Source organism: Brachycentrus maculatus, unplaced genomic scaffold (assembly GCF_059751285.1).
Source record: "Brachycentrus maculatus isolate JH-2025_06_01 unplaced genomic scaffold, ASM5975128v1 h1tg000359l, whole genome shotgun sequence".
NCBI lineage: Eukaryota > Metazoa > Arthropoda > Insecta > Trichoptera > Brachycentridae > Brachycentrus > Brachycentrus maculatus.
The window spans coordinates 317225-336288 of record NW_028281108.1 but is presented as its reverse complement, the minus strand read 5'-3'; the positions used below and the strand labels follow the sequence as shown (position 1 = coordinate 336288).

Genomic DNA, 19064 nt, shown 5'->3' with positions numbered 1-19064 from the left:
GGGAGGTGGCCCTGCCATGCTGCACGGTGTAGTGCAGTGTCCCCTGTAACGGAGGATGTACTGTATATACAGGGTGCACGGCCAGCGCGAGGCCATGTAGCAGGACCCCACTACCTATCCCAGTAACCTTTCAAGCATTTAATTACTTTCTTGCATTTAATTATTTATTTATTGTATAACTTATATTGCGCCGATTTTGTGAGAAATCACTTGAAGGGCAAAACTAAATACTTATTTTCACATCACTTTATGAAATATAATTATCCATTAGTTTTTTATTCTTCTTTTCTTTAACATTTTTAAAAAATACATTTGAATTATAATATAATAAGGACATTTTCTATTCTGTATGAGTTCTCTACCTCGTCAGCAAGAAGATTTGTAAATTTCGAATAGAAACCTTGCTGGAATACAATGTTTAATTTGTGTTTATTGTTCTAAGTCAATGACATATACGGTGGAATATTTGTAGCAATTTTAAACATTAAAAAAAAACATTTATTATTACATAAAATTATTATATGTTACCTAATTTTGTTAACATCCTGGTTTGACATCTCTAAAGGTGTAAAACAGGGATGTGTAATGTCGCCTTGGCTGTTTAATCTATACATGGATAACTGCATGTGAGAGCTGAAAGGTTTAAATATTGGAGCAAGAATGAATAATTTGACCGTTTGTTGCCTTTTATATGCTGACGACGCTGTTCTTCTTGCCGATAGCAAAGAAGACCTGCAAACGTTGGTGACAAAAGTGTATAATGTGTGCAAGGAAAGTGATTTATTGATGAATGTTAGCAAATCCAAAATCATGGTTTTTGAAAGAGATGAATGTAGATCTGAGTGTGAAATATTGGTAAATGGGGAGATTTAGGAACAGGTAGATGATTTCATATATTTGGGTAGTATGTTTTCTAGGGATGGAAAGATTGATAAAGACATAGAAAGGAGAGTGAATGCTGGGAACAGAGTGAATGGTGCACTAAAATCAGTTTTAGCAAATAAAAATCTATCAGCGGAAGCTAAACTGGCAGTACACAATGGAGTTCTGGTTCCAACCCTTATGTATGGAAGCGAAGCATGGAGTTGGCAAAAGAAGGATGAAAGCAGACTGAATGCAGTCGAAATGCGATCGCTCAGACGAATGTGTGGCAAAACGATGTTTGATAGATGTTCGAATGATGAAATAAGGAAAGAATGTAAGGCTGAGATAAGCATTATCGATAAAATTAAGAAAGGTGTGTTGAGATGGTTTGGACATGTGGAGCGTATGAGTGAAGAAAGAACGGTTAAACAAATTTATAAGGCGAATGTAGTTGGAAAAAGAAGCAGAGGACGACCGAGGAAAACTTGGCACAATCAGGTATGTCAAATACTTGAAAGCGGCCGGGTCAGGAGTCGTAATAATCGTCGGGTATGTATGAGGAGATGCATGAATGTAGAAGAGGCAAAGAATGTTTGCAAAGACCGAGTGGTTTGGCGTTCGATTCTCTCTGCCTACCCCTGCGGGAAGCGGCGTGATGGTTAGTTAGTTAGTTAATTTTGTTACAATTTGAGCTTTACACGGAGCGAGGCCGACGGTATTCAGTATTCTAGCCATCGGACCGGGGACCCGGAGCGCGGTAACCAAACGCGCTAACCACTGCGCAACGGACACGGAACATTGAAGAAGCTATCAGCGGCGAGTAACTGTCCTCCCAATACCACTGTCCGAGGCACGCAAGTTAGGAACGGCAAATATATATCATCCGGGAATGTGGAGGAACCAAACTAGCTTGCAGGGATAGGTGCCTTAACAGAGCGAACCATCTATTTGTTCCCAGACTTCCATATGGAAGTCTGGCTACTCACGGGGCTTTCCACTTGACATTGGCCGGCAAAGGTAGAATATATACAGTAATATTCTCCCACTTGTATATCATATCGCTTTACTAACATCACCTATTATTGCTACATTTCTCGGTTCACTAGTTCAATAATCTTGGAATATCTTACCATCACTCCAGTTTACGTTTATATTATGTTGTTTAAGGAGAGTGTTAACCTTCGCCACATCTCCCCCTCCCGCTGCCTTCAGTAAATCTTGTCCGGACATCTGTAGAAATATAACCAATAAATTATAATAAAAAACAGCCATTCCATCATCAGATTCAACATTCATAAGTAACAAAAAAAACGAAACGGGTCAATTGGCTGTATTGGTCCGCAACGGGAGCGCTATGGGACCAATTCCAGAACGCTGAGGTCCTATTGTCAGGAATGGAAGGCGGACTCGCGTCAATAATACGCACTGGATGCAACGAATAACTTTATTATTCAAAGTTGATATTGCGTAAGCTTGCAACTTTTGACTACCGTAACGAGTGGCGTGAATCGCTTCTAGATAACTGTCCTTAACTGTCCCTGGTGTTACAGTGGGTGGCAGGTTTGTATATCTATCCATAGATTGATAAGGACTCCAATTAAACATGGTCACAAGATGACTTGCACGTAGCTACAAGTGGAATTCCACCTGTTACAGAATCAATATTATGTCGGTTATCAGTCTATGGGATATTTATGTACTAAATTCTAAGGCGAATGGCAGGTCTATTACACAATGAATGCCTCACAGTCTCACGGTGTATTGTTACAACTTGTAGAGCGTGTTCCGGAAGGTTAACAATAAATCAAACTTAGACTAAATATTAGAGGCCGATTCGGGCTCATATTTATTGTGATCACCATCACCATCACCATACGCGCCGCTAACAGGACGGTCGTGCGGAATAAGGATTAATGAACCGTCAAAAGTTGGACAAATAAAAAGGCAACAATAAAAACGTTCAATCCTTACACGCGTCTAGTAAGTTAGATCGGTTACAAATCTTACAAATAAATACAGTAAAAACTCACCCTGACAAGGGAATATTGAATGGCCAAGTCACACACAAGCGTTCACTCGGAGATTATATACTAGAATACAGCAGGGGGGGTCGACTCGTAAACGTCAGATTGTTCAAAAAACGACCAGAAATGACGAGACACACAAATACACTAACAAAAACACCAAAACGGGAACGAAAAATACGAGATACCGACAAGTTGTTCAAATATTTCAAATAAATGTAGACAAACTATGGTTATAGACAATTATCGATAGAAAAATAGAAATCCGTATATGAAGAACTTGATAACATCGAGTATTATGCCAAAGTTAAAGTTAAATTTTGCGTATGAAAGTGTAGTTTTTCTTACTTGACACAACGCTCCCTTGAACTTCTGCAGCACCCCCCAAATGCAAAAAAATTAAAAACGCCTAGCCAGACTTCCAAAACGCCCACAAAGGGGCGGCACCCCCGTTAAGAAACATAACTTCTGAAAGTGGTGGGCACTCCTTCTGCCCTTTAAAAATATTGTATTTTCTAGAATTTTAAATATAATATAGTAATTTGAAAATTCCATCGTTTTTGTTTTTGTTGAAAAGCCTTATATTTATACATAGTTTGAAATAATAATTTCAAAAAGTTACCATTACCATTTACCATTGTAAGGCTGAGTTGAGTAACCATTATTAATCGCCTGAACTCTTTTTATAAATGTCGCGTTTTAGCCGTGACCTTTCTTTTTTTGTTTACACTGAAATTAATAAATTTAGATAGTGAAATATCTTCTTTGTAATATTAATATTATAATTTTGAAAATATGTAATACAACGAATTTCAATATAAATACCATTTAACCTGAAAAATGAATGATAAATATTTCGGCGGGTGGATTTGACATTCAGCCGCGGCGAAGTCACGCCCAGCCGGGAACTTAGTACTTCTAGCCGTTTACGTCACTTCCGGCCGCTGGCGAATATCACTTCTAGCCATAAAAAATCGAGGCAGTTGGCGGTCTTTATATAAATTAGTCAGTCTGTGCCAGGGGGGGTCGACTCGTAAACGTCAGATTATTCAAAAAACGACCAGAAATGACGAGACACACTAATACACTAACAAAATCACAAAAACGGGAACGAAAAATACGAGATATCAACAAGTTGTTCAAATATTTCAAATAAGTATAGACAAACTATGGTTATAGACAATTATCGATAGAAAAATAGAAATCCGTATATGAAGAACTTGATAATATTGAGTATTATGCCAAAGTTAAAGTTAAATTTTGCGTATGAAAGTGTAGTTTTTCTAACTTGACACAACGCTCCCTTGAACTTCTGCAGCACCCCCCAAATGCAAAAAAATTAAAAACGCCTAGCCAGACTTTCAAAACGCCCACAAAGGGGCGCTGGCACCCCCGTTAAGAAACATAACTTCAGGATGTGGTGGACACTCCTTCCGCCCTTTTGAAATAATGTATTTTCTAGAATTTTATATATAATATAGTAATTTGAAAATTCTATCGTTTTTGTTTTTGTTGAAAAGCCTTATATTAATACATAGTTTGAGATAATAATTTCAAAAAAGTTACCATTACCTTTTACCATTGTAAGGCTGAGTTGAGTTACCATTATTAATCGCCTGAACTCTTTTTATAAATGTCGCGTTTTAGCCGTGACCTTTCTATTTTTGTTTACACTGAAATAAATAAATTTAGATAGTGAAATATCTTCTTTGTAATATTAATATTATTATTTTGAAATTATGTAATACAACGAATTTCAATATAAATACCATTTAACCTGAAAAATGAATGATAAATATTTCGGCGGGTGGATTTGACATTCAGCCGCGGCGAAGTCACGCCCAGCCGGGAGCTTAGTACTTCTAGCCGTTTACGTCACTTCCGGCCGCTGGCGAATATCACTTCTAGCCAGTTGAGGCAGTTGGCGGTCTTTATATTATCACCCCCTTAAATTATCGATCAAGGAATTATGCGATTACCGAACGGTAATCGACAGATTAAGGTGATCAAAAGGGTTAAAGGCTGATTAAGTTATAAGTGAGCAAGTGGTGAGATGATAGAGAGGATGGGGAAGAGAAAAAAATAATAAATGGTTTTACATTTGTAATTAAAAAAAAAGGTTACAACTTAACCTAAGATTTACTTAATCTAGCTTACTTATGCTATGACTCTAGGGAAGGCGGAAAATTAAAATATTAAAGTCTGTGAAGGTAAGTAATAAAATTGGCAGTGTGGTAATCATACTGGTCGTCGGTGATGATGGTGCGGGACTGGATTCTGGCAGCTGCTTCGGGTAGGCGGTGGCGAAGGGTTATCTGGAGGGCCGCTGGCAGCAATTGTCCGTCTTCGTAAAGATGTCACAGTCCAGTCTTTCCATGTTCCGTTCAACCGTTAGGATGCAAGGGCGGCTGGCAGCAAAGATGCAGACGGGTCCAGGACGTAGGCACTGAGGTGAAGTTACCGTTGAACGTAAGTCAGTCCATAAGAGGCGACTCGTGTCAAGATACTCGTGAGTAGTGTTGGTTCACCAACCAGCTTGAGAGAAGCTAACAGAGAGCCGAGAGCTAACAGAGAGCAGAGAGCTAACAGAGAGCAGAGAGAGCTAACAGAGAGCAGAGAGCTAACAGAGAGCAGAGAGCTAACAGAGAGCAGAGAGCTAACAGAGAGCAGAGAGCTAACAGAGAGCAGAGAGCTAACAGAGAGCAGAGAGCTAACAGAGAGCAGAGAGAGCTGTGACTGTGTGTCCAGCCTTTTTATTCATCCCCTTTCCTAGGCCTTAGGTGGGGGTGTGCCTGCATCTCCTATTGGTCAGTTCCCTTCATTCAGTTTTGCAATGTTGCATTTCTACCATGATTACTACAATCTACCATTCATTATAATTATTAATAATTAATTATTCCTTTATATAAAAAAACTTCCTTCCCTTCAAAATTTATATCATTATTTCCCTAGCCTATTTAAAAGTTATGATTAAATTAATAATATAATTAAAGTAACTAAGATAAAATACATATAATTAACACACACTTTATTAATAAAAGCTATCTAATAATTAGTTAAGATTACATATTTATAATAAAATTAAGAAAATAATAATAATTGATTAATTATAATTAATAATTAATACTTAATTAGTAATTTAGTGCCAATTTATGAACTAATTACATTTAATAGGATTACAATGGTAACATTAGGTAAAGTAGAATTAAAATTACAAAATATTGTCCTTTCCTTCAAAATTTACATACATCTCACACAGTGGTGATTGACATCTTAAATGACAATTAATTACTAGGATTACAATTAACTAGGATATTATGTATATTACATATCTAACTTATTACATACTTATAATCATATTTACAAGTATAAATATATATATATTTAACTATACATTTATATATAGGTACATTAACCATTGTTTATTAATTGAATTGCCTGAGATGTTTATTTATTCCTGATCTATTTTAATATGCAGATATATCAATTGCTAATAATACATAATTAATATTTAATAGGATTCTGTAGCTATTGGTAATATGAGGATTGCATGTAGTCATGATAATTTTATTTAAAAAAAAACGCCTTTAAAGACTAAGAAAACTAATTAAACTCATTAATTCTATAAAATAGTATTTTTTTTCTTTTAGCGATTTCTGTTAAATTATTGGCAAAGCTTTATTAGTTTCCCAGTTTTACCTGGGAAACGCACCTATCCCCTACAAAATGGTAATTGTTGATACTTGCTAACGCTAGATGGTATTAGTAGTCTCGAATCTGTACGTAGCCTACCGAATAATTTTACGATAATTATTTACGATAATTATTTACGATTGCGTTAAAATCTCTAGGGTGTGAAAACGGCTGAAGGTTAGCCGTTCAGGTAGTGACATTTGGCCTTGTATCCCGAGCGACGGTCGTTTTATTTCCCGTTAGGTCAGTTTCCGGGACGAAACCTCCTTTGTTCTCCTTTTCCCGTTACGTCCGTCGCCGGCCAAGTCTATTGTGCAATTTTACCGTTAGCCGGCCAAGACAACCCTTATCAGTAGCTACGTTGCCAGATTGACGAGAGCGTTTCCGACATGAATCTACAAGAACATTAAATGGTTTTTTTTTTTTCTTTTGGTGGCAGATTTTTATCAACTACAAAATAGCAGAATATCAAGGTAATCAAAAAGTAAAATCAGGGTGAATGTTAAAAAAAGCATTCCTACGACCAGACGAGAGAAGAAAACACACAATGAACCAACAGCAACAAAAAATTGTGTGCTTATGAACATTTTGAAAAAATTTTAAAACCAAAATTTTTAATTAGGACACATAAATAAAAAAAATTATCAATTTTATTTTGTATTTTTTTCGACATCTCATCAAAGATGAAGAAGAATATGGAAGTCTGGGCATTTACGGGGCTGACGACAGTAATAGGCTGGTCTAAGTGATCACTTTACGCACGCGTAACATTCACCAATTCTACCCATTATTGACAACCACACTACTCAAATTCTTGGAAGCTCTATATATATATATATGAACCAATATTGAAACATTGTTCTTGAATCACCAGAACTTCACTAGAGACATCTATTGGTGAAATGAAAAAAAAGCTTTTACTGAGCTGACTGTTTGAACACAAACTGCTTTATGTGAGGTCCGAATCCTGGATTATGATCACATAAATGAAAATTGCCAGAAAATATAATTTTTATTTTTATTACCTTAGCATAAGATTTGACCAGTTAATTTATTTCCAACATTTTGAGTGTGTCCAAATGCTTGTGCACAAATATGGATTATCTCCAATTACAAGAGCTATTTTTCATATTATTTTTTGACATCTCATCAATCCCCACAAATTCCCCGATCGAGTTGAAACTCCCCGCCGTTTGGGGAATTCCCCACAGATTGGCAACCCTGCTTCATAAGCTGCTTCCAGTAGTGTACATACAGTGCCCATATGGGTACCTTGCATGCAGCTTTCTGCACTGGTGTGGTGTGGTACCCAGTCTACACCCACAGCAGGCTGGCGTTTATGCAAGTTGCCCATATAGCTACGGTAGGTGCACTTATCAGTAAACCCCCATTGCAGGTACGTGAGCATTCAGGACGCCTATGTGGCCAGCATATTTACACGAGTGGGTATTCATGATCTAGATGGGTGCTTTCATTGAGAATAAGTAGAGTTCCCTGTTTACATATTTGTATTTATTATTTACAATATAAAAGTATGTACAATATGGTATATGTCGCCAACCGAGGCGAGGCGTGGATCGGGTGGATCAGTTTTACACGAGAAGAACGCGAGTCCGGCAAGTGGATTTCCTGAAAACAGACAAACATTTGCGCTGAATGTAAATACATTTCATGTCATATTTAAGTACTAACCCGATTACGAGTAGACATTCATGAAAGTAAAGTTACTTTGCTAATTGAGGTCACAGATTGGCATCCGCTCCTGCCGCTATCAGGGCCTTCACCACGTCCAGGTGACCCCCTCGCAGCGCATACACCAGGGCTGTCCGACCTGCGACCGAGGACATACATCAGTGCAGTCAGATGTGCAAGTAGTTAGATCTGTAATCGGCCAAGGAGAATATGGGTTACCTTTGCTATCCGATCGGTCGACCGCAGCTCCCGCTGCCAGTAGTACGTCGACTGCCTCCGAGTTTCCCTCCTTGGCAGCCACCATCAGGGGAGAAATACCTGCTCCTACTAAATGAAATAAATTATAAGGAACGTGGTGTTTCAATAACGGGAGAATACCACGTTTCTTTATTAGATCAATTAAAAGAAGCTATTAAAGAAAAAAGGCGAGGAAAGCTTACAAAAGACAATGCACACAAGCCGTGTTGCGACGGCTGCCATTCACCGGTGCGGTTTTGAACAACTGCGCCACCCACCCTACAGCCCAGACCTGGCCCCAAGCGACTATCAATTGTTTCCAAAAATGCAGAAAGAACTGCGTGGAAAAATATTGGCGACTACGATGAAGTAAAGTCGGCAATTTTGGCCTATTTTGACGCCCAAGACAAATCTTTTATTTTTGACGGTATTAATAAGTTATTTGACAGATCTAATAAATGTATTAGGGTTAAGGGAGAATACATTGAAAAGGAAAAATAGTTTAATGTTTCATTTCGTTATCCTTCCCTGTCATTCCGCGAACTTCTTGACCTCCCCTCGTATATACAACTCTCTGAATCCGAGTAATAGGGTTCTCAATCGTGGGTAGAATGGTGATCGTCACATGCCCAAACCATCTCCACCCACCTTCCTTAGTTAGCTGGATAATGCTTATCTCAGCCTTGCCCCATTCCTCGTATCACCATCGGAACATCTACCGAGAGATTCATTCCGACTGCATTCAGTCTACTCTCATCCTTCTATGCTCCACTTCCATACATTACCGGGACAGTGCTGCTTAGCTTTCCCTGATGGGGTTTTATTTGATAACACTGAATTCAGGGCACCATTCACTCTCCTTTCTATATATTTATCAATATGAAATGATCCTAATGTTCCTTGTTTGGGAATCCGCTGTAGAGTATGATATTTGTCCATCATATTTGTTATGGTGATGATTTAGTATCTCGCACTTAACAACAAGACTCAGTACCCGTGTCTTGGCGGTGTTGCTGCAGGGTTTCCAGGGAGAGGGCTGAGCCAGCTCGGGCAGTCAGGGCCTCCTCCAGCTCCTTAACTTTCTGCTCCAATGGTGCAATGTGTTGCAACATCTCCCGTTCTGAGGAACAAATAGTAAGTCACTTGTTATATCTTGTCTGCGGTTGGAAAGCTGTCTTCGTATATATAAACTTATTTATGAAGATCCTGAATCAGTACCCGTGTCTTGGCGGTGTTGCTGCGGGGTTTCCAGGGAGAGGGCTGAGCCAGCTCGGGCAGTCAGGGCCTCCTCCAGCTCCTTAACTTTCTGCTCCAATGGTGCAATGTGTTGCAACATCTCCCGTTCTGAGGAACAAATAGTAAGTCACTTGTTATATCTTGTCTGCGGTTGGAAAGCTGTCTTCGTATATATAAACTTATTTATGAAGATCCTGAATCAGTACCCGTGTCTTGGCGGTGTTGCTGCGGGGTTTCCAGGGAGAGGGCTGAGCCAGCTCGGGCAGTCAGGGCCTCCTCCAGCTCCTTAACTTTCTGCTCCAATGGTGCAATGTGTTGCAACATCTCCCGTTCTGAGGAACAAATAGTAAGTCACTTGTTGTATCTTGTCTGCGGTTGGAAAGCTGTCTTCGTATATATAAACTTATTTATGAAGATCCTGAATCAGTACCCGTGTCTTGGCGGTGTTGCTGCAGGGTTTCGGCGTGTTCAGCTTGCACCCTTTCCAGGGACAGAGCGGAGCTGCTAGGAGCGGCTCGGGCAGTCAGGGCGTCCTCCAGCTCCTTAACTTTCTGCTCCAACTCGGCCGTCTTGCGTTCTGAGGATCAAACAGTAAGTCACTTGTCATCTCTCGTCTGCAGGTTGGAAAGCTGTCTTGGTGTGTGTGATTCTGAATCAGTACCTGTATCTTGGCGGTGTTGCTGCAGGGTTTCGGCGTGTTCAGCTTGCACCCTTTCCAGGGACAGAGTAAGGGCAGTCAGAGCGTCCTCCAGCTCCTTAACTTTCGGCTCCAATGGTGCAGTGTGTTGCAACACCGTCCGTTCTGAGGAACAAATAGTAAGTCGGTATAGTGGGATCGCCAGCTGAGCCTCCTGTCCGCAGGTCGGGAGCAGTCTGTAGGGAAGGGAGAGAGGAAGGACAAGAAACATATGGAAAATACTTAATACGTCATATTTCTTACTCCTCATCTTATTTAGTCACCTATTTTTCCAGTTTAATGTGATTACAATTAGCTTCAAACCATAAAGTACATTGCATTATATTTTATACCCACGCACAGGATGTGCCTAAATATTTATAAAATAGTGTGATGATGTTAAGGAAAAATTACAAATAAAATAATGATAAAGCCAGTTGGACTAGGTCTCTACTTTACGGTCTCCTATTAACAGACTTCACACTGCATGTCTGGAAAGGCAATATTAACAAGTGATTGGTCATTTAGACCTGCATGCTAGTATCGTTAGAAGGACTAGAGTGAGGGCAGACCGAGAACGCGTGTGATTAGTATATTGCGCAGTGTTAGCGGGTGAATAGTGCTATGCTGGTGGTGTATAGAGAGGCGGTAGACACAAACCTAGCTACTCACCGAGGGAGTGCCAACACCAACATGCTTTATATTCATCACTTTAAAATGACACAATCTTTGCACGATACAACATTAGCTATATCCATAACACGTTCAGTCCAGCAGATATTAGGAAGAGTCCTCTACTTATTTCCTGTAAAATGTCGCCTCATTTTCGGGAACGGTATTTACTTCTTATGTTTTATTTTGTAGCGTGCACACATCTACTAGTAAATATATTAGTCTAGATTCAAGTAGGTACTTGTTGTGGGTATACTTATGTGAAAGTGTATGGTTAGTAGGAAATGTTTACATTCCACTGGTTGTGAATACATTTACTGGCTTATACTTACTGCCTATTTCCAACTCCAGACAAGCTACTACTTCCTTGCGATCATTACTTTTAGCCCAGTCGAGTGGTGTTTCACCTAAAAACATTGAAAATTATAAAATAGTTTCACAAGAGCTGAGCTTGTATGTACATTAAGCCTGGATACCCTCGGCATCTTGGTGCGGAATGAAGGTAGAAAGACAGAAATGACTTGTTCACTGGGAGACATTGAATCGTGTAAGTACATACATAACATAATGGGGGTAATATGAACAATGTGCATTATTCGTATGGGTATTATTATACCAATGTTCCCATCCGTGAATGTTTTCACTATATTCACACCTATCCGCTACACAGCGAAGCGTGTTTTTTGTGTGTGAAGTTGAAGGTACCTCCTGAAACGCACCAATGCGTGCAACCCGTAGTCAATAGGTTAATCGTGGGTAGAATTGGCGAATGTTGCACGTGTGCACGGCGATCACTCAACCAGCCCATGACAGCTCACAAGCCCTGTAATTGAGCGCCCAGAGCGACGGCACAGTGAGTCTGATCTATCATGTATTTAGTGTCTATGTTAGAATTGCTAAGGTTTTAAATAGTATATCTATAAACAAATGTTAACAAAACATTATGCATGAATAAACTATAAAACTCTCCTCCGCGACTACCGGTTTCGGAATAACCATTTCATCATCAGGTCAACTGAATAAGTAGAGCATTTAAGTGGTATTACACAAAGCGAATGATGAATGATAAGGAGAGTGTTATATTACCATACCACAAAGTTAACAATGCTTTTAATATTCAAAATATATTTTTAAAAATATATATTTTAAATCAGTTGTAATTGCTGGCGCATTAAGGTCTTTATGCGCCGTTTGCAAATAAATGTATATTTCCGTTTCTGCTAGTTAGTGATGATTCATGTAACCTATATACCATGGTGTCCTGTATGTACATTGCGTGTGTTGGGCATATTACTACTGCTACTACTAGTTACACTTACCATCATTAGTTTGCAGATCTACTGGAGCCCCCTCCTGCAGGAGTGCCCGTACTACCGGGAGGTGGCCCCCCCATGCTGCCAGGTGTAGTGCAGTGGCCCCTGTAACGGAGGATGTACTGTATATACAGGGTGTACGGCCAGCGCGAGGCCATGTAGCAGGACCCCACTACCTATCCCAGTAACCTCCCCAGTATGTTATAGTCACCAATAGTTTACCTTTAATTATGTATTTATTGGACAATTCATCTAGCGCCGTTTTCAAGAGAAATCACTCGAAGGGCTAGGGGAAGTTGAACTTATTTTTCAGATCATTTTATAAAACATAATTGTCAATTACTTTTTTTACGTTTTGAAAAAATTAAATGTGAACAACAGTGTGTCCAAATACTTGTTCACAAATCTAGATTATCTCCAATTATAGGAGTTATTTATCATACTATTGTTTACATCTCAACATAGATGAAGAAGAACACGAAAGTCTGGGCATTTACGGGGCCTTCGACCGTCGTAGGCTTGTTTTAAGCGATCACTTTACTCGCGAGTAACATTCACAAATTCTACCCATGATTGACAATCACACTAATGAAATTCTAGGAACTTATATAAATGATCCAATTTTGAAACATTGTACAAGAATGACTAGAATTTTCACTAGTGACATCTATTGGTAAGACGAAGAACCTTTTTTACTGAGCAGAAACTCTTATATTAGTATGTGAGGTCCGAGTCCTGGAGAAACCCCAGAAAATATCCTTTTTATTATTTTAGCTAATACATAATTGGAATTGGTGAATGGGAGACAGTTAATGCTAGAAAATGTTTAATTTATTTCATTATCAACATTTTAAAAATAATTTAGAAACTGACAGATACTGGATTATTCACCATATGCATGATATCAATTATTCCAAATAAGATGTATATCTGAGCATCCCAGGGCTTACGACCTGGCATTTGGCTGACTCAAGTGATCACTTTATGTATGTGCATTCATACCCCCCTCTTTATAGAGGGATTAGCCTCCTGCGAAGTCGATTTCCAGCTGTTAATCCATCTCTATGGTGGTCTGACCGCGAGTCGTCTACCTTGGGGTTGGCTATGCGGTGCAAAAAAAAGGCCCCAAATATTGTTTTTACCGTATATACAAACTTTTAAACATATCGGAAATCATCATATGTATCCGGATCGACTTTGAAATGTTGATATTTTGTTTTTTAGTTTAATTTTTGCAGTAAGGCTAAAAAATAAAAAAAAATAATGATAAAGATAAACAAAATTGAGTCTTTAGTAGATTAAAAAATCAGTGCTTGATTTAACATTTAATATATAAAAGGTCTTTATGCGCCGTTTGCAAATAAATGTATATTTCCGTTTCTGCTAGTTAGTGATGATTCATGTAACCTATATACCATGGTGTCCTGTATGTACATTGCGTGTGTTGGGCATATTACTACTGCTACTACTAGTTACACTTACCCCACTTAGCTTGCAGATCTACTGCAGCCCCCTCCTGCAGGAGTGCCCGTACTACCGGGAGGTAGCCCTTGTTTGCTGCACGGTGTAGTGCAGTGTACCCTGTAACGGAGGATGTACTGTATATACAGGGTGTACGGCCAGCGCGAGGCCATGTAGCAGGACCCCACTACCTATCCCAGTAACCTTTCAAGCATTTAATTACTTTCTTGCATTTAATTATTTATTTATTGTATAACTTATATTGCGCCGATTTTGTGAGAAATCACTCTAAGGGCATAACTAAATACTTATTTTCACATCATTTTTGAAATATAATTATCCATTAGTTTTTTATTTTTCTTTTCTATAACGTTTTAAAAAATGACATTTGAATTATAATATAATAAGGAGATTTTCTATTCTGTATGAGTTCTCTACCTCGTCAGCAAGAAGATTTGTAAATTTGGAATAGAAACCTTGCTGGAATACAATTTTTTATTTGTGTTTATTGTTCTAAGTCAATGACATATACGGTGGAATATTTGTAGGAATTTTAAACATTTAAAGAAAACATTTATTATTACATAAAATTATTATATGTTACCTAATTTTGTTAACATCCTGGTTTGACATCTCTAAAGGTGTAAAACAGGGATGTGTAATGTCGCCTTGGCTGTTTAATCTATACATGGATAACTGCATGTGAGAGCTGAAAGGTTTAAATATTGGAGCAAGAATGAATAATTTGACCGTTTGTTGCCTTTTATATGCTGACGACGCTGTTCTTCTTGCCGATAGCAAAGAAGACCTGCAAACGTTGGTGACAAAAGTGTATAATGTGTGCAAGGAAAGTGATTTATTGGTGAATGTTAGCAAATCCAAAATCATGGTTTTTGAAAGAGATGAATGTAGATCTGAGTGTGAAATATTGGTAAATGGGGAGATTTAGGAACAGGTAGATGATTTCATATATTTGGGTAGTATGTTTTCTAGGGATGGAAAGATTGATAAAGACATAGAAAGGAGAGTGAATGCTGGGAACAGAGTGAATCAGTTTTAGCAAATAAAAATCTATCAGCGGAAGCTAAACTGGCAGTACACAATGGAGTTCTGGTTCCAACCCTTATGTATGGAAGCGAAGCATGGAGTTGGCAAAAGAAGGATGAAAGCAGACTGAATGCAGTCGAAATGCGATCGCTCAGACGAATGTGTGGCAAAACGATGTTTGATAGATGTTCGAATGATGAAATAAGGAAAGAATGTAAGGCTGAGATAAGCATTATCGATAAAATTAAGAAAGGTGTGTTAAGATGGTTTGGACATGTGGAGCGTATGAGTGAAGAAAGAACGGTTAAACAAATTTATGAGGCGAATGTAATTGGAAAAAGAAGCAGAGGACGACCGAGGAAAACTTGGCACAATCAGGTATGTCAAATACTTGAAAGCGGCCGGGTCAGGAGTCGTAATAATCGTCGGGTATGTATGAGGAGATGCATGAATGTAGAAGAGGCAAAGAATGTTTGCAAAGACCGAGTGGTTTGGCGTTCAATTCTCTCTGCCTACCCCTGAGGGAAGCGGCGTGATGGTTAGTTAGTTAGTTAATTTTGTTACAATTTGAGCTTTACACGGAGCGAGGCCGACGGTATTCAGTATTCTAGCCATCGGACCGGGGACCCGGAGCGCGGTAACCAAACGAGCTAACCACTGCGCAACGGACACGGAACATTGAAGAAGCTATTAGCGGCGAGTAACTGCCCTCCCAATACCACTGTCCGAGGCACGCAAGTTAGGAACGGCAAATATATATCATCCGGGAATGTGGAGGAACCAAACTAGCTTGCAGGGATAGGTGCCTTAACAGAGCGAACCATCTATTTGTTCCCAGACTTCCATATGGAAGTCTGGCTACTCGCGGGGCTTTCCACTTGACATTGGCCGGCAAAGGTAGAATATATACAGTAATATTCTCCCACTTGTATATCATATCGCTTTACTAACATCACCTCTTATTGCTACATTCCTCGGTTCACTAGTTCAATAATCTTGGAATATCTTACCCCAACTATCTGTCCAGTTTACGTTTATATTATGTTGTTTAAGGAGAGTGTTGACCTTCGCCACATCTCCCCCTTTCGCTGCCTCCAGTAAATCTTGTCCGGACATCTGTAGTAACCGATAAATTATAATAAAAACAGCCATTCCATCATCAGATTCAACATTCATAAGTAACAAAAAAAACGAAACGGGTCAATTAGCTAACAATGATGAATGCTCTCAGTTTTCTATTCATTGTTCAACATTGCCAGCATTAATTGAATGGTGATTTTCTAGAAATACTGCTACTATCCAGTAGAGGAAGAGATCCGCGCGTCAAGTGTGCCAAATATATGCAATGAATGCCTCACAGTCTCACGGTGTATTGTTACAACTTGTAGCGCGTGTTCCGGAAGGTTAACAATAAATCAAACTTAGACTAAATATTAGAGGCCGATTCGGGCTCATATTTATTGTGATCACCATCACCATACGCGCCGCTAACAGGACGGTCGTGCGGAATAAGGATTAATGAACCGTCAAAAGTTGGACAAATAAAAACGTTCAATCCTTACACGCATCTAGTAAGTTAGATCGGTTACAAATCTTACAAATAAATACAGTAAAAACTCACCCTGACAAGGGAATATTGAATGGCCAAGTCACACACAAGCGTTCACCCGGAGACACAGACTAACTAATTTATATAAAGACCGCCAACTACCTCGATTTTTTATGGCTGGAAGTGATATTCGCCAGCGGCCGGAAGTGACGTAAACGGCTAGAAGTACTAAGCTCCCGGCTGGGCGTGACTTCGCCGCGGCTGAATATCAAATCCAGCCGCCGAAATATTTATCATTCATTTTTCAGGTTAAATGGTATTTATATTGAAATTTGTTGTATTACATATTTTCAAAATTATAATAATAATATTACAAAGAATATATTTCACTATCTAAATTTATTTATTTCAGTGTAAACAAAAATAGAAAGGTCACGGCTAAAACGCGACATTTATAAAAAGAGTTCAGGCGATTAATAATGGTTACTCAACTTAGCCTTACAATGGTAAATGGTAATGGTAACTTTTTTTGAAATTATTATCTCAAACTATGTATAAATATAAGGCTTTTCAACAAAAACAAAAACGATAGAATTTTCAAATTACTATATTATATTTAAAATTCTAGAAAATACAATATTTTAAAAGGGCGGAAGGAGTGCCCACCACTTCCTGAAGTTATGTTTCTTAACGGGGGTGCCAGCGCCCCTTTGTGGGCGTTTTGGAAGTCTGGCTAGGCGTTTTTAAATTTTTTGCATTTGGGGGGTGCTGCAGAAGTTCAAGGGAGCGTTGTGTCAAGTAAGAAAAACTACACTTTCATACGCAAAATTTAACTTTAACTTTGGCATAATACTCAATATTATCAAGTTCTTCATATAAGGATTTCTATTTTTCTATCGATAATTGTCTATAACTATAGTTTGTGTATATTTATTTGAAATATTTGAACAACTTGTTGGTATCTCATATTTTTCATTCCCGTTTTGGTGTTTTTGTTAGTGTATTAGTGTGTCTCGTCATTTCTGGTCGTTTTTTGAACAATCTGACGTTTACGAGTCGACCCCCCCTGGCAAAAACGCACAGACTAACTATTTATATAAAGACCGCCAACTACCTCGATTTTTTATGGCTGGAAGTGATATTCGCCAGCGGCCGGAAGTGACGTAAACGGCTACTAGTACTAAGCTCCCGGCTGGGCGTGACTTCGCCGCGGCTGAATGTCGAATCCACCCGCCGAAATATTTGTCATTAATTTTTCAGGTTAAATGGTATTGATATTGAAATTTGTTGTATTACATATTTTCAAAATTATAATATTAATATTACAAAGAAGATATTTCACTATCTAAATTTATTTATTTCAGTGTAAACAAAAATAGAAAGGTCACGGCTAAAACGCGACATTTATAAAAAGAGTTTAGGCGTTTAGTTGAGTTCAAAAGTTCAGTTTAATAATGGTTACTCAACTCAGCCGTACAACGGTAAATGGTAATGGTAATTTTTTTGACTTACTATAATATACAATATATAAAATTCCAGAAAACACAATATTTTAAAAGGACAGAAGGAGTGTCCACCACTTCCTGAAGTTATGTTTCTTATCGGGGGTGCCAGCGCCCCTTTCTGGACGTTTTGGAAGTCTGGCTAGGCGTTTTTAAAATTTTCGCATTTGGGGGGTGCTGCAGAAGGGAGCGGGAGGTTCAAGGGAACGTTGTGTCAATAAAGAAAAACTACACTTTCATACGCAAAATTTAACTTTAACTTTGGCATAATACTCAATATTATCAAGTTTGTAACCGGCGTGGGTTACGTGCGATGACTCTCAAAAATGTACACGCCTGGCCTTCTTCGGAATCTCCCAACTATGCCACCGTTGTAAGGGGTGACGTTCCAGACGGCCCCGCCGTACCGAGTTACCGAGTAAGCTGGATACGGACGGAGGTGAATGGATGTATGAGCGGAAGAGCGGGCACTGGACCGACAAGTCAACCTCAATAGCCCTGATAAGGGCTTTCCGAAACTGGTCCGTGAATCGGTATAATGAGGCGAAGCGGTCCAGGCTGGCGGCGCGGCGAGTCGTCCAAGGAGCGGGAGCGGAGAAATGAAACACAGGTTTCAACAGTCACACCAGAACTCGTTTATTCTCTCAAAATGCGCCCTCTATATACCCGGCCGTGATCGCGTACCGCCCGACAGTGGGAAAGTACAGCCAATCAGCGGCCGGGGGAGAGAGACAGCCATATCTCTGTCTCTCTCTAATGGGCACCGGACGGGCTACACTTTTATACCGTACCGGTGCCGTTCCAACAGTTCAACAATTACAAGTCATATTTATGCTATATAATATCCGTAATATCTATTTATTCTACATATTTATTTACTCATCCTTACTTATATCTAATACATTCCTAAAATACATGTAAAATCGGTACAATTCCTAGAGGCCCTTCTTCGGGCCGCGTTCCGACGGGCGACCGTCTCGCCCGCCGCCAGGCGGCTGGAATTCCTTTTCAGGGCCGCCGCACGGGGTGTGCGATCTGTCCGTAACACTCCCCCCGTGCAGCTGGCCTGCACCAAAATTCCCTGGGACTGATTGCACG

The 19064-nt window shown here is 39.3% G+C and overlaps 2 protein-coding genes across 3 annotated transcripts in view; both read right to left on the bottom strand.

Annotated features, from left to right (window-relative positions):
- Positions 1-19064, bottom strand: part of LOC148303638 (uncharacterized) — a 165223-nt gene that overhangs the window by 6333 nt on the left and 139826 nt on the right. For both annotated transcript variants that reach the window (XM_088269651.1, XM_088269652.1), the window contains 4 exons: positions 10177-10323; positions 9953-10078; positions 9729-9854; positions 9505-9630 (listed from right to left, as the gene is read on the bottom strand). In XM_088269651.1, the coding sequence (XP_088125777.1) occupies positions 9505-9630; positions 9729-9854; positions 9953-10078; positions 10177-10323 (525 nt within the window). The remainder of the gene's footprint in view (positions 1-9504; positions 9631-9728; positions 9855-9952; positions 10079-10176; positions 10324-19064) is intronic.
- LOC148303640 (ankyrin repeat domain-containing protein 49-like) lies at positions 11545-16680 on the bottom strand. The gene is made up of 4 exons (XM_088269654.1): positions 16537-16680; positions 15926-16031; positions 13890-13988; positions 11545-12512 (listed from the first exon to the last, which is right to left on the bottom strand). Exons 2-4 carry the CDS (start codon positions 16029-16031, stop codon positions 12400-12402), a joined length of 318 nt encoding a protein of 105 aa, XP_088125780.1. The 5' UTR covers positions 16537-16680; the 3' UTR covers positions 11545-12399.

Coding starts and splice junctions, on each gene's coding strand:
- LOC148303640 (XM_088269654.1), bottom strand. CDS start 16,031: ATGTCCGGACAAGATTTACTGGAGGCAGCGAAAGGGGGAGATGTGGCG. Junction 13,989..15,925: donor AAACTGGACAGATAGTTGGG/GTAAGATATTCC, acceptor CCTCCGTTACAG/GGTACACTGCACTACACCGT. Junction 12,513..13,889: donor AGATCTGCAAGCTAAGTGGG/GTAAGTGTAACT, acceptor CCTCCGTTACAG/GGGCCACTGCACTACACCTG.